Genomic DNA, 15,915 nt, shown 5'->3' with positions numbered 1-15,915 from the left:
TGTGATATAAAGTTTTTTTATTCAGCTATAAATGGTTTAATGCCGTGTTAAAGATCTCATCTTCCTCATTGTAATTCTGTTTTTATTTCTCTTTATTTTTGCATGAACTCCTGTAGAATAATAGAGTGCAAGGACTTGCCTTTGATCAGCGGCCAGAACTGTGACCCTTATGCCACAGTGTCTCTCGTTGGACCTGCCAGGTAACTCTGTTAATGCCACACTGAGACACAAAAAAGAGAGACATGCTCTCCTGACAGCATGCTCATCAGATTTGCATTTTTTTTTTTATAAATGTTTTGTTTATTTTTACTGCTAACACACTAATTACAGTGCCTTGTGAAAGTATTCACCCCCTTGAACTTTTCAACCTTTTGCCACATTTCAGGCTTCAAACATAAAGATATAAAATTTTAATTTTTTGTGAAGAATCAACAACAAGTGGGACACAATCGTGAAGTGGAATGAAATTTATTGGATGTGTCAAACTTTTTTAACAAATAAAAACTGAAAAGTGGGGCGTTCAATATTATTGGGCCTCTTTACTTTCAGTGCAGCAAACTCACTCCAGAAGTTCAGTGAGGATCTATGAATGATCCAATGTTGTCCCAAATGACTGATGATGATAAATAGAATCCACCTGTGTGTAATCAAGTCTCCGTATAAATGCACCTGCTCTGTGATAGTCTCAGGGTTCTGTTCAAAGCGCAGAGAGCATCATGAAGACCAAGAAACACACCAGGCAGGTCTGAGATACTGTTGTGGAGAAATTTAAATCCGGATTTGGATACAAAAAAATTTCCCAAGCTTTAAATACCCCAAGGAGCACTGTACAAGCAATCATATTGAAATGGAAGGAGTATCAGACCACTGCAAATCTACCAAGACCCGGCCGTCCCTCTAAACTTTCATCTGGAACAAGAAGAAGACTGATCAGAGATGCAGCCAAGAGGCCCATGATCACTCTGGATGAACTGCAGAGATCTACAGCTGAGGTGGGAGAGTCTGTCCATAGGACAACAATCAGTCGTACACTGCACAAATCTGGCCTTTATGGAAGAGTGGCAAGAAGAAAGACATTTCTCAAAGATATCCATAAAAAGTGTTTAAAGTTTGTCACAAGCACCTGGGACACACCAAACATGTGGAAGAAGGTGCTCTGGTCACATGAAACCAAAATCAAACTGTTTGGCCACAATGCAAAACGATATGTTTGGTGTAAAAGCAACACAGCTCATCACCCTGAACACACCATCCCCACTGTCAAACATGGTGGTGGCAGCATCATGGTTTGGGCCTGCTTTTCGTCAGCAGGGACAGGGAAGATGGTCAGAATTGATGGGAAGATGGATGGGGCCAAATACAGGACCATTCTGGAAGAAAACCTGTTTGAGTCTGCAAGAGACCTGAGACTGGGACGGAGATTTATCTTCCAACAAGACAATGATCCAAAACATAAAGACACATCTACAATGGAATGGTTCACAAATAAACCTATCCAGGTGTTGGAATGGCCAAGACAAAGTCCAGTTGTCTTGTTGATTCTTCACAAAAAATTAAAATTTTATATCTTTATGTTTGAAGCCTGAAATGTGGCAAAAGGTTGAAAAGTTCAAGGGGGACGAATACTTTTGCAAGGCACTGTATTTTTCCACTGTGCTGTTGCTGATGTCTGTCCTCTGAGTACAGAACAAATCTACTAAACTACGAAAAATGACATCTATCATTAAGTTCATTACCTTTTGTCCTAATTTGTTTGTATTTGACCATGTGTAAAACACTATGGTATTTTACATATGCACACACACACCAGTCGACAATGATAGACTCTGTCCTGTGTCCTAAAATTAAATTTAGTCAATCTTAGAAAGGAAAAGAAACAAAGAAAGGAGGGGTGCAGATGAACAAATGTAGAATATCGGTGAAAATGCTTACGTGGAAAAATAATGTTAATAATGTGCTATGTATTGTCATCGTATGTTCCCATACAATGGCGAAATTGTCTTTCTGCATTTAACCCCTCCACATCCAGATGAAGCAGTGGGCAGCTATTGAAAGCGTCCGGGGAGCAATTGGGCATGAGGTGTCCTGCTCAGAGACGCCACGAGGTGTGCAATGACTGGGGATCCAGGAGAACCCGGGACCTTTGGGTCCCGAGTCGACTGTCCTGCGTCTACACTGTCTCGACCCCTAAGATTGTCTAAGAGTGAATTAGTTTTTAAAAAGACATAGTGGCTGAGTGCAGCTCACTCAGGTATAAGACAGACACCCCCTCCTTTCTCTTTCTGAGGCTGTCTGGAGGGGGCAGCTTGGGGTCTGTCTTTCCCCATCGCCAATCGTGTGTCGTGTACAATCTTACATTGAAAACCCGCAAAAGAGCGAGTCCATGAAAGTCGAACTGCAAAGTATTGAGGGACTACTGTATACACATTGTATGAGTAGGTTACCTTGTTCTTACTTGATTTTGAAGTTTTCTTTTTCATGATTGTTCAGTTTAATATGTGACCATTTTCACATGCATGTTTTTGTTTTGAAACCACTTAATTCTGATGTAGGACTCATTCAGAAAATAAAAATCTAAACTCAAGGGATGAATCGGTGTTGTGTCGACACATACCAGACAATTTGGCAAAGAACCTGTTTTTATTTGATTTTTAAACTCTTTGTTCCCAGCAGCCTCTCACTAACAGAGAGTTGTTAAGAACAACAGCATCAGAATTAAAAAAAGAGAAATTTATTTTAAAAAAATCTATAAAAAACACCAAAGATTAAGCACACAATAATATTGTAGCACCAACAATGTGACCCCATAAGCAACTTTAGAGTAAAAAGAAGATGACTGAAAAAAAGTAGCCCAAGTTAAAATAAATAAATAAGTTTGACTTTCAGAAAGCCTGAAACTACTGATCAAGACCAGTTTAAAAGTAAACAAGAAAGTCTGGCTCACTGGAATCAAACTACAGTAGTCCCTTGATTATCGCAGGGGCTACGTTCCAGACACCACCGTTACAGGTGAAACAATGCAAAGTAGGAACAATATTTATTTTAGTATTTATGTATATTTTAAGGCTTTATAAACCCTTCCCACACTCTAGCAATGTTTTAAACTCTTAAACCTATGTAATTTTAACAACATACATATATGTACTGTAAAGTACTACAAAATTTTACTCACCAGCTCTGCAGACCAGCAGCTCTGTTCTGGTCAGGCTCAGTTCCAGTTCTGCAGACCTACCCTACAGCGACGAAGCCCACCACCCCGTCCAGGTTGATATGTGCGTGGATAATTGAGCTTCAGGATTATTTGCGACTTCCCTGCCAGTTCTGTGAGCTTCATAGAGAGATTGTTACTTCGGACTTTGCGTTGCAAAACTTTCCCTCCGTTTCTGCAGAAAGCTTCTGGGCCGTGTAGTTCTTTTGGCTTGCGTTACAATGTAGGCTTATTGAAAGAAAACTACAAAATAGTGGCACCTGTCCACTAGGACTGGACGATATGGCCAAAACTTTTATCACAATATATTTCTTAATTTTAGTCGATAACGATATAATTCTGATATCGATATAAACAATATAAAAGCCTCAGAAAAACTGTACAAATAAATTAATGTTCACCTTTTATTTGTATTTAGCCTTCAAAAAATTTGAAATCACCGTCAAACATAAAACTCTCAACTTTGTCAAAATTAACAGTTTTAACTTTAAACTAGGGGTGCGCTGATTTATCAGCCCCGACTTCCTTAATTTTAGGAAATCGGAAATTGGTCGATACTTGCATGAGAAACCAATTTTACTGATTTTTTTTGTTTTAACTACAATTGTCTAAACTTCATTTATATTTCAGAGCACTACCTCATGGCTAGTTAAAACAAGTTTGTATTGTTTCTAGGATATGGTTCAAGGATATGTTTTTCAACAAAATATAGGAAAATTGAAGGGGCATTGTGACCTTATAATGCCTGACAGTGTCGATTATGAAACAAAATCGGAATCGGCAAGTCAGACTTTTTAGAAATCGGTGATTGGTCAGAAAACTGCAATTGGTGCACCCCTAGTTTAAACAACATAACCCTAACACATGCAGCACATGGGTTTCTCTTTTGATACAGCTGGGGGTGTTGTTTCAGAGACATGTTCGCTCAAACTTTTATTGTGCTTCAGCTTCTGACTCTCAGCATATTCTATCGATTGGAAACTCTTCAGACGAAACAAGTTCGATGTGTTCCCACTGCTAGTTGGAACGACTCTCCGTCACATTTTGCAGCACACTTAGATAGCCGAACCACTTCCACACCGCCAAATTAGTCTTTCCTCTCTTATCAATCATTTCATCTGCTTTCTCTTCGCTTGTGAAAGCTTGTTCAGTCACATTCTGACGATCATCGGCATCATTTTGAAGCGAAAACTTACCTCGCATTGGAGGTTAGCCTAGCCTGCTACCGCTGACTCCTTTGAGCTGTGGTGTACATCACCACGCACTTATGCAGTTGTGTCGCAGCTTTTTCTGTTCAGGTTGAAACTGAAGCGGCTGCTTCAACCTGAACAGAAAAAGAAATGCGTTAATGAAACGCTGTAATCATATCGAAATATCAAAAATGTGCTTAAAACTCATATCACCGTTATTGAATAAAATTATATCATGATATATACCGATATCGAATTATTGTCCAGCCCTACTGTCCACAAAGTTTTTTTCGTTAACTTTTTATCTCGTACCATCCCAATCATGTGCGTAATATTAAAGTTGACAGTCATGTGTCGTGTACAATCTAAAGTTGAAAAACTGCGAAAGTCGAACTGCGAAGTAGCGAGGGACTACTGTAGAGAAATTAGGGGTGGTTTAAAACTTTTACACATTACTGTACATCTAAGTTCCTTGGTCACATTTTGGCCGTTTTACATGAGCTGCGTACTTGGATATTATTGTTGAAGTTGTTGATGATGTTTTCTGGATTATATTTTCGCAGGTCAGATCAAAAGAAAACAAAAGTTAAGAAGAAAACCAGCAATCCTCATTTTGAAGAGACCTTCTTTTTTGAGGTAGACTCTGAAGTATTATAGGTTTAAATAGTCCACACTGTTGATGGACCACTCCAAACAAAAAAAAGAGACATTTAAGACACTATGTATACACACAACCTCATGAGTAAGTGCTGACTTGTTTGTCCTCAGGTCACGCGGTCAAGCAGCTACTCTAAAAAGTCTGACTTCCATGTGGAGAAGGAGGATATTGAAAAGCTTGAAATCAAGTGAGTTGTGTTTTATCTGCACACTATACAGTTCTGTTCCCCGTCTAAAGTTGACAGGAAAAAATATTTCTCTTCAGTTTGAGGAAAATAAAGTGAATGTAGATCTGGTGTGTTCTGACTGCTGATAGAGAGCCTTGTTTTCTGGTTAAGGATATTTGATGCCTCCGTCACAGTGGACTCTGGTAAGAGTAGGCATATTCAAAGGTAACTTGTGCATGGTTTTGAGGTTTGGACCTGAGGTGGTGTCATTGCACTGATATTATGTTTGCTTTTCTGCATGAAGCAGGTAAGCACCACTTCCTGACATGTTTTTGAATCCCTCTTGCTAAACTAGAATCGGGTGGTTTATGTTTGTGTGGAGCCTACACGATGACTACTTCACGTCTGGCACATATGACCGAATGATGCTTTCATAGATGCATGATCAGCTGATGTTACCTTTTCTTTTTGTTGTAGAGTGGATCTGTGGAACAACGAAAATCTGGCTCAGGATGTGTTTCTCGGGGAGATGCGAGTTCCTGTCAAGATCCTGAGAAATGACCACATTCACAAAGCCTGGTAGGAACTAGACAGATCTAGATAAAGGTTTTGCTCTTATCTAGAAGTTTGAATAACTGTTTAAAGCCTTTTGTATCTTCTGCAAAATAATACATTTCAAACAAACGCAAACGGCAGCAGATCTCGGATCAAACAACTCTTTTTCCTGACGTTGGTTGTTTCAAACCTGCAGCTCTGTGTACATATTTCTTTTGCTCCACTCTGATGATTACAATGTTCAGATCTAAATGCATCCATCCCTCTGTTTTCTGCTGCTTATTTACGGTCTGGTTGAAGAGGCAACGATTCCAGGAGGAAAACTCAGACATCCTTTTCAACAGTGACACTATCCAGCTTCTCCAGGGGGGTCCCCAGGTGTTCCCAGGCCAAAGAGGATACATAATCCCACCAGTGAGCTTTTAGTCTGCCACAGGATTTTTGTTTTTAACTGAGCTCAGCCACCCTACAAAGAAAGATGATTTCAGCAGCTTGTATCTGGACTCTTGTTTTTTCGGTCATAATTCAAGCCTCATACCCACAAGTGAGGCTTAGAACGTAGACCAGTAAATCGAGAGCGTTTGACTCTGCTGCTTCACTGCAACAAACCAGAGCAACACTGTCATTATTGCAGGCAAAGCCCCAATTTGTCCCCCCGTCTCCTTCTCCACTACAACATCATTTGTGAACAAGATACAGTAGTCCCGTGGGGTTTATGTTCCAGGCATCCCCGCGATAGGTGAAAATCCACCAAGTAGGGACATTATATTTATTTTAGTAATTATATATATTTTATGGCTTTATAAACCCTTCCCACACTCTTGCAATCTTCTTAACAATGTTCTAAACTCTTAAACCTACATAATTTGAACAACATACGTATATGTACTGTACAGTGCTGCAATATTTTATATGGGTACTCACCAGTGAAGATACTACAACTTGAAGGATGAGTTCAGCTTCAGGATTATTTGTGACTTTCCTGCCAGTTCTGTGATCTTCATAGATACATCATTACTTCTGACTTTGAATTGCAAAACTATTTTTCCATATCGGTTTCTCCACTAGTGTTTTATACCTCCATTGCTGTTCTTTGAATTTTAGCAGAAAGCAGCGTCCAGCAGCACTGTTGGCTTCTGTGCCGTGTAGTTCTTTTGACTGTAGGCTTATTGAAAGAAAATTACAAAATGGTGGTGCCTGGCAAAAGGATTTTTTAATTTTTTTTGTCCAATTGGTTGGTTTCCGCTCCTGTCCGCTCCTATTAACTTTTTATCTTGTACTGTCCCTATCACGTGAATAATATTAAAGTTGACAAGCTTGTGTCGTGTTCAATCTTAGAATGAAAACCCGTGAAACAGCAAGTCCACGAAAGTTGAACCGCCAAGTATTGTACTTGTATTCCTCACATAGAGGGAGCATTCCAACTTTCGGCTGAGAACCAAGGCCTCAGACTCTCAGTTCAGCATCAACCTAAACATGGTGGATTTATCGTGTGGTTTGAGTGCCCCTAGGGCTGTAGGTACTGTTTTCTGGGCTGTTAGTCCTTGGTAGGGTCTACCATGATGATCTGGCCCCAGGAGATGGACCAGACTAAAAGTGTTGGGTGGTTGAGCCAAGCCTGAGAAGACAGAAGGCCACCTCCATGGGAGGGTGTGCACATTAATCATTGTTTATTTGTATCCCACACTGTTGCTTTCTAATATTTGGGGTGTTTTTTTAGATTGAATTAGGGGGTTTTGATAAGTAAAAGAAGTTGAGTTAATACGTTAAATCAGACTCTTTGTTAAATATGTTCTTTTAAAACTGTATTTGATTGTTTACAACCAATTAATATGTCCCAATCCTCTTCCTTGTAGCTTTTGTAGAGCAGTTCCTTAAACTCGCGCATCATTTAGAACAGCATGTTCTGCCAAGTTCTCACATCCACAACAAGGTGATTTAAAGAACCTCTGCAGATTTCTTTGTTCAGCAGATTTTTTTCTCTGTGTGGATGTGTCCCAGCTTTGTGTCGGTGTAGGTAATATGAGATTGTGCCAGATAGCAATCTGTTGGTACATGAAGGCCGTGAATGCAGTGCGTGGGTGGCTCTTTGCGTGGGTGGCTCTTTGCATGGCGGCGTTACCTCATGTTCTGTGTTACCTCACAATCCATGTTGCACAAAAAAAAATGTCCGATTGGCTTTGTAAAACCTGCACAGGGGGGTTCTGATGAAGTGTCCCAGTGTCTGTGTATTTTGATCACAGATTCATTTATACGCGAAGCTAGAAAAAGTGCTCGTGAAGTGCTGCAGTTCAACTTGACACAGACGTGGATTAGTTTTTGCACAATCAGTTGACTTTTGAATGGATCTGGATTCAGTAAATATATGGACAACTTGCTCTAAAACCATTGAAGCCATGTTTACTTGACTTTCTGCTGACGTTCGGACGTTTGCGTTCACAACAACAGTTTTTGTTTCCTTTGATATTGAAGGTTTTTCAATCCAGGTGTAAGAGTGGAGGTTTTTCGGAACCACCCCCATAGAGGTCTAAAGTTGCGCGTGTTCACTACATGCATCTGCAGTCAATGGTTTTTCCACGCTTGAGCGATCAGATGAACGACATTACCCAACAGCTGATAACAAAGTTCTGTTTGTGCTGTTCACCATTTTCTACGCAGCCCAACCTCGTCCTTGTACCTATGAAGGTTTCTGTTGTCACCATTTTGATTGTAACCGCTTTGTTTCTCGTTTTGGGACTGCACGTGCGTGTCGTTGAAGCCTGACCGCAGTGTTGCCAGATAAAGCATAATTACCCTTTTTAGCCTTTTAGCCTTTTTAGAAATGACCATAATTACTCTTTTTAACACATGCGAAATAATCAAAAAAGAAGCAGAATACACACATTTGGAAAAAGACGATATGCACATGCACAAGGTGGTAGGTAGTACTGCATTCATGATTAATCTATATACATAAATACACACCTAAGTACACATATGCATGTATATATACATTTGTACATGTAAATATGCATACAATAATCATATACATACATGATCCCATCAGTGAGCTTCTTCTCTGTGCACATATTCACCAATCACAATACACACCTCATCCTACAACCCTCTCCCTTCGAGAAAGTGACCCTCACTCAGCACATATGATGGTTCATGTCAAAATACAATAATTTTAAAGCGACTGTATGATAGTTCTTCATTTCTGATCTGGCAACTCTGCCTGGCATGGAAACTACAGTAGATTTATGTCACAATAGTCATTGAGTAAACACCAACTTTTCCAGAGGTTGTTCAGGTGTAAACGGGGCCTAAGACCCCAGACACTCCGTTTAAAGAAGCATAAGCTGTAACAACTTTTAAAAAAGTGTTTCCTGAAATATTTCCATGCCATCATTGTTTTGCTAAAGATAGAAAGTTTTAAATAAAGAAAATTGACAAAGTGTGGTGTTGAGATCATTTTTTTTAATTTAATCTCATCATCACACTTTGTCAATTTGATTATTTTATTTTCCAGCTCAGGTCTTAAAATACTTAGAAGGATAAAAACAAAGGTATAGCTGCAGTCTGAAAGAAGAGACGCTCATATGAAGTAACTTAAATGATAGATGGAAGCCCATCAGTCCACAACTAACCTGCAGAAAGAAGAGACAGCTTTATGATTTATTAGGTGAAGCAGACCAGCTGGCTTTAGACTTTCGAGTAGATCTTTATAAAACTCTTATTTTTCTGGTTTCAATTGCTTCTCTGGAAAGCTTTCTAGATGTGTTAATATTTTCTTAACCTTTGTTATCAAACATTATGTACATCTACAACCAATTAACTTTTGGAGTCACCCTGATTCAAGATGGCCGTTACAGTAAATCAACCTGTGCAAACACAAATATGGCTACAACTCACACAGTTTTACAGATATTATGCTAAAATTTTGGTTTGCTGAGAGTCATTTACAGCACATTCCAATCGCTAAAAGATGACACTAAATTTTTATTTAAAACTTTGGCTTGCAAGGCAGCGAGTGGTGTGCACTCCTTCAAGAAATGTTTCTTTTTTTTTAATTAGTTTTCTACAATCTCTCATGCTCAATAAAACATATTGGGTGTTTGTAAAAATGCTTTTTTTTTTCCTTTTGCCTCAAATTTTTATCACTTCTTCTAGGGGTTCCAAACCCTGGTCCTTGAGGAATGCCATCCTGCATCTTTTAGTTGTTTCTCTGCTCCGACACACCTGATTTTATTAATGGGTGATGAACAGACTTCTGCAGAACACGAGGAAGTAATTAAATCACTGATTCAGGTGTGTTGGAGCAAGGAAACAACGAAAACATGCAGGATGGTGTTCCTCAAGGGCCAGGGTTGGGAACCACTGACATTCTTATAGCATGGTACACATTCACATTCTGTTTGTAATAATATTAACAACATGGGTGGCTGTGGTTAAAAACGTTTTCAAAGCAAACATTGCCGGCAGGATTTTTTCCTCCATAGAGTTGGATCTGACAGAAAAAGCAGAGCTACAGGACTTTACTGGTGTCGATAATGTTGGATAAATATTGGTGTTGCCACTGACGATAACATGGATTGATAAATCTGAATTTTGGTTTGGTTGTCCTAGAAGTAGGTAAAAGTGTGGGATGTGCTTTTAGTATTTTTCAGTTCTCAATAATTTTGGAAAAGGAGAATATTAAGGAACATTTTTGTTTCTTCACATTTTTTTTTTTTTTTTACCCACTTCCACGCTCCTACAGCTTTTCAGGCCATTTGCCATGATTGTGTACAACTTGGGAAATTTCTTAAAGTATGCAAAAATATTTGTCTTAACCACTGCTCAGTCATTTAATGTACAGCAGGTTTTTGGTGTTTTTGCACCAAATTGGTCCTTGAGTTTACTGAGAAGTTCTGTAGTTTGAGTCTGTAAATGTGACGTTTTAAAATAGAAATAGTTCCTTTTTCACCCGAGTGGCAGGAAGAATCAGCTACTGCAAATGTAAACAACGCAGTGTGTTCCTTTTCTGTGTTATATTAGGAAAAATGTTTATTTTCAGCCGTAATGTTGCTCTGTTAATGTTAATCTAAACTTTTTTTATTTAGTTAAACAACTGGTTTTAGGTCAGATTCATCACCATCTCAGTGTGATTTTCTTTTTCCGAGTATTCTCCATTTTCTTTAAGCTGTAGTAAATTTCTCGTGTGTAGTTTCAGGCTTTTGTTGTGAATTTCTCATTGACAAACACAGACAGTTATTCTTTTAACTATCAGTTTATCATCAATGAAAATACCACAGTGTCATGTCAGTTTTCCATGAAAGGGAATTGTTTGATGAATGACATAAAAACTAGTTTTCTACACCTTCCTGTGCTTCAACAGGTATCTCCTCCAGCCCAAAGGGAACGGCAACAAGTCCAAATGTGAAGACTTGGGATCCATGCGTTTGAAGCTGACCTACATTGAAGACACGGTGCTGCCATCTGCTTGCTACACACCAATCTGCAACCTGCTGCTCAAATCCCCCGATGTGAAGGTAACATGGCAGCTCAAGTTGCTCCATGTCCAATAATGAGATCGTGCGCAGCCATGGTCGCAGCTTTTCTTGTGTTTGCTATTTGTGTGAATGTTTATGAAGCATTCACACTATTGTGATCCATTTTTCTTCCGTACATTTTGTGGCGTGATTCTTGTCCTGCAGTTTTCAAGCTTCAACAAGTCATAAATCAAAATGTTCAGCTCTTTCAGGACAATCCTGCCATGACTTTTGGTATTGCTGCAGCTTTAACTATTTGAAATATTTAGACTTTTCTGCCATTTTTTCCTCATAGAAAATGAATTGAGCTCATTTTACATCTGTCAAAATCTTTAGATCTGTTTACAACCTTTTACTGCTCCTTTCACATTTTGTTCTGCTTCAGCTTCTTTCAGCTTCCTTGTGCAAATCTAAACATTTTTTAACTACTTTCAGCTAATTTCAGCTGTTTTTTTCAGCTAGTTTGTGATCCCTTCAGATTCTTTCTGCTAATGACAATATTTTTATGCTTCTTCTAACTTCTTTTTGCCAATTTCAGCTTGTTATGCTCCTTTCAGCTTCTGCTAGTTTCAGTTGTTTCAGCTACTATTTATCTGCTGTTATGCTGATTTTAGCTTTTTCATCTTAATTCAGCAAAAATTTGCTCTCTCCATTTCTTGTAATTTAGGCTCCTTACAGATTTTTTAAGCTGCTTTTCAGCTGTTTTTGGTGGTTGTGTTGAGTGCGTGTTAGAGTCCGCCTTTTTTTTTTGGATAATTTCTACTTTTTTGTGCTCATTTCCACTATTTTCAACTTATTTCTGCTCATTTCAGCTTGTTTTGCTCTTTTCAGCTTTTTTCTGCTTTTTTCAGCTTTTTCTGCTATTTCAGCTACTATCTAGCTGTTTTATGCTAAATTTAGCATTTTCAGCTATTTCCACATTTTAGCTCATTTCAGCTCCTTCCAATTCCTTCTGATATTTTTAGCTTGTTTCTGCCTTTTCAGTTATTTTTTGCACATTTCAATTTTTTTAGCTAATGTCCTAATTTTTGTGCTAATTCCTTCTTATTTAAACCAAATTCAGCAAATGTGTGTTCTTTCTGTTTTCTTCTGCTAACTTACTCTTGTTCTTCCATTTCAGCATGTTTTTAGCTAATTTCAGCTGTTTTTCAGCATTAAGCTTTCACTCTGCATTTTCACAGGAAATGCAGTTTCTCTAGTTTGTTGAATTGTCTCTTCAAACCTACCTCGGCTCTTCATTCTTTCCTCAGATGGATAATATTTAAATATAAAATGAAACATACCCCTTCTAGTTTGCTTTCTGTATAACTTCCTTATTTTTATCCTTTGTCGTCATCAGTTGGTTTACATTTTCTTTTTTTGATTAATTATTTTCTCCTGTCCTTCAGCCCATCTCAGCGTCAGCAGCTCACATCTTGGGAGACATCTGCAGAGAGCGATACGAGGCCGTTCTACCCACGGTTCGACTGCTGCTCTATCACAATCGATTCGTGCCTTTTGTCTCCGCCGTGGCAGCGCTGGAACTGGAGAATACTCAGTGAGTCCTCTTAAGTTAGAACAGTTGCATAATCAAATAACACTACTTCCTTTTTTTAAATCAATTACTAGCTTTAATTAAGTACTCACAGCCAAATGTAGTATGAAACAAGAAGCAACACAGAAATAAGCTGAGAGGAATCTGATATTTTAGCTTCTTTGGAGTGTTTTTCATTTATAATTTGGGGCGTAATTGTTTCATTTATCCAGGGAGGCTAACACTATATTCCGTGGCAACTCCCTGGCAACCCGCTGCATCGATGACATGATGAAAATTGTTGGAAAGAGTTACCTGGCTGTTACCCTGAAGCCTGTAATCGATGAGGTACGAGTAGGTCTCAAACATACAAGTACACATTTAAAGCCAGAAGAGGAACAATCCTCTGGAAGTATTCCATTTTGTTTTGAACAAGCTAATGTGCAGATGTCATGTGTGTGTTTAAGATCTCACAGGGCGTGATGTCCACTCGTTGAGATTAACTATTGTTGGATTTCATGTTTTATCTTTTATCATTATTTTAATCAAGCTTGAAATTTCTTTAATTACCTTACAATCGTTTAAATATTAATCAGTTACTTTGATTTGAATTACTTAGTTAAATAGAATATTAACTTCAGGTAGTTTGTCTAATTATAATCTAGTAGAAGTTCTCACTCACTCACACACACACACACACAATCACACATGCAGGGACTGACACGCACACACACAGAACAGATGAGAATGTAGTTTGCTTAACATGAAATCCAACACTATACATACTGATATTCTTGATTCTCATCAAAAAATTATAATAAAATACATTTGATCTCATATTAGCTCTGATGCTTATTCTGCTAAACATTAAATTCATTCAACCTTTATTTAGACAGGTAAATCCCATTGAGCCTCGAGGACTCATTTACAAGAGAGACCTGATTTCAACAAAGAATGACGACAACAATGGACAACAGCAACAACAATAAACAGTTATAAAAAGTCATACAATTATTATTTTTTTTTAACAAACAGGAAGGCTAAAAAAAGAAAAGCAACATAAAAACAGCTAGATTCTAAAGTGAATGTAGAAAACTAAAAACAGGAACATGTCTGCATTGGTCCCTGCCAGGAGTCCAACAGATTCTTAAAGCCACTTAGAGAGGTCAAGGTCGAGAGCTTCAGGTCTTTTTGCAAGATGTTCCAGGAAACAGGAGCGGACAAGGAGAAGGCCCTTTTGCCTAGTTCAGTCCGCACTGAGGACACACTGCAGGTAATAATGTCCTGAGAGCGCACGCTGTAGCTGCACTCACACAGAGACATGTAGGAGGAGATGTATGAAGGCAACAGACCAAGAAGTGATTTAAAGATGAAAATATACCAGTGAGAGAGTCTGCGTGAAGTTAATGATGTCCAGTTAACCAGTGATGGTGCAATGATGAGTACAGTAGTTACAGCCAGTTATGAATCTTAGTGCACCATGATAGACAGCATCCAACATCTGCAGGGTTCTTGTAGGAGCGTTCATGTAAATAATGTCACCGTAGTCAATGGAGGGAAGGAAAGTCACAGATACAAGGAGTTTTCTAGCATTCAGGGTTAGACAGGATTTGTTTCTGAAAAAGAAACCCAGTTTAACTTTCAGTTTCTTTACCAAGTTTTCCACATGGAGCTTAAAAGAGAGATGCGAGTCGACCAAGATACCCAAATATTTATAGGAATCAACAAACTCAATGGGGACACCATTTGAGGATAAAATCTGAGGAAAAACTGTTGGGACCAACTTCCTATTTGAAAAAAGCATCCCTTTGGTTTTGTCGGCGTTTAGGACAAGTTTGAGGTGAACAAATCTGACCTGACTTTGAGTGCTTTCCATGTTTTTACATTCTTTTACTTTTTCAGATTTGTGACTCCAACAAAACCTGTGAAATAGACCCCATTAAACTAAAAGAAGGTGACAATGTGGAAATCAACAAGGTAATCGCTCCTCTGTTGTCTTTCAGGCTCAGAAACAACATAAAAACTTGAGGTAGCATTAAGCTTTTCTTCTCGTACAGTTTGTGTAATGCCACAGTTTGAATGTTGTTGCAGGAAAACCTTCAGGTTTATGTCCAGAAAGTCTTCTCCTCCATCACCCAGTCCAGTTCCAGCTGTCCCCCCCTCATGTGTGATGTGTTCAGATCTTTAAGACACTTGGCCTGCAAACGCTTCCCAGGTGAAAGATGGATCTTACATTAAAAACGTCATCAGTGCTTACAAAAAACTGTATTAACGACTGAAGATATATCGTTTTTTTGTACCAATAAAAATCAGGAAAAAGTTGATTTATTTCAGTAATTCCATTCAAAAAGTGAAACTTGTATATTATATTCATTCATTACACACAGACTGATATATTTCAAATGTTTGTTTCTTTTAATGTTGATGATTAAAACTGACAACTAATGAAAACCCCAAATTCAGTATCTCAGAAAATTAGAATATTACTTAAGATCAATTAGAATAAAAAGGATTTTTAGAAATGTTGGCCAACTGAAAAGTATGACTATGTCCAGCACTCAATAATTAGTTGTTGCTCCTTTTGCCTGGATTACTGCAGCAATATGGCGTGGCATGGAGTATTAGATCTGGTGTATCGCATCTTCCTCTTCACCATAGATTTTGCGAGTTTGCTGGCCAATTAAGAACAGGGATACCATGATCATTAAACCAGGTACTGGTAGGTTTGGCACTGTGTGCAGGTGCCAAGTCCTGTGGAAAATGAAATCTGCATCTCCATAAAGTTGGTCAGCAGCAGGAAGAGGAAGTGCTCTAAAACTTCCTGGTAGATGGTTGCATTGACCTTGGACCTCAGAAAACACAGTGAACCAACACCAGCAGACAACATGGCACCCCAAACCATCACTGACTGTGGAAACTTGACACTGGACCTCAAGCAACTTGGGTTCTGTGCCTCTCCTCTCTTCCTCCAGACTCTGGGACCTTGATTTCCAAAGGAAATGAAAAATTTACTTTCATCAAAGAACATAACTTTGGACCACTCAGCAGCAGTCCCAGGCGAGACGCTTCTGACGCCGTCTCTTGTTCAAGAGTGACTTGACACAAGGAATGT

At 38.7% G+C, this 15,915-nt stretch overlaps 1 protein-coding gene across 1 annotated transcript in view; it reads left to right on the top strand.

The window, feature by feature from the left end:
• rasa2 (RAS p21 protein activator 2) overlaps positions 1 to 15,915 on the top strand; it is a 67,947-nt gene that overhangs the window by 19,570 nt on the left and 32,462 nt on the right. Inside the window, exons 5-13 of the mRNA XM_037678492.1 lie at positions 117 to 200; positions 4,962 to 5,034; positions 5,167 to 5,243; positions 5,700 to 5,801; positions 11,137 to 11,290; positions 12,679 to 12,827; positions 13,037 to 13,151; positions 14,706 to 14,780; positions 14,895 to 15,018. Of these exons, the coding sequence (XP_037534420.1) occupies positions 117 to 200; positions 4,962 to 5,034; positions 5,167 to 5,243; positions 5,700 to 5,801; positions 11,137 to 11,290; positions 12,679 to 12,827; positions 13,037 to 13,151; positions 14,706 to 14,780; positions 14,895 to 15,018 (953 nt within the window). The remainder of the gene's footprint in view (positions 1 to 116; positions 201 to 4,961; positions 5,035 to 5,166; positions 5,244 to 5,699; positions 5,802 to 11,136; positions 11,291 to 12,678; positions 12,828 to 13,036; positions 13,152 to 14,705; positions 14,781 to 14,894; positions 15,019 to 15,915) is intronic.

The sequence above is a fragment of the Nematolebias whitei genome, chromosome 6 (genome assembly GCF_014905685.2).
Source record: "Nematolebias whitei isolate Nwh7 chromosome 6, NemWhi1, whole genome shotgun sequence".
In the NCBI taxonomy this organism is placed as follows: Eukaryota; Metazoa; Chordata; class Actinopteri; order Cyprinodontiformes; family Rivulidae; genus Nematolebias; species Nematolebias whitei.
This window is presented reverse-complemented; position numbering and strand designations above follow the sequence as displayed.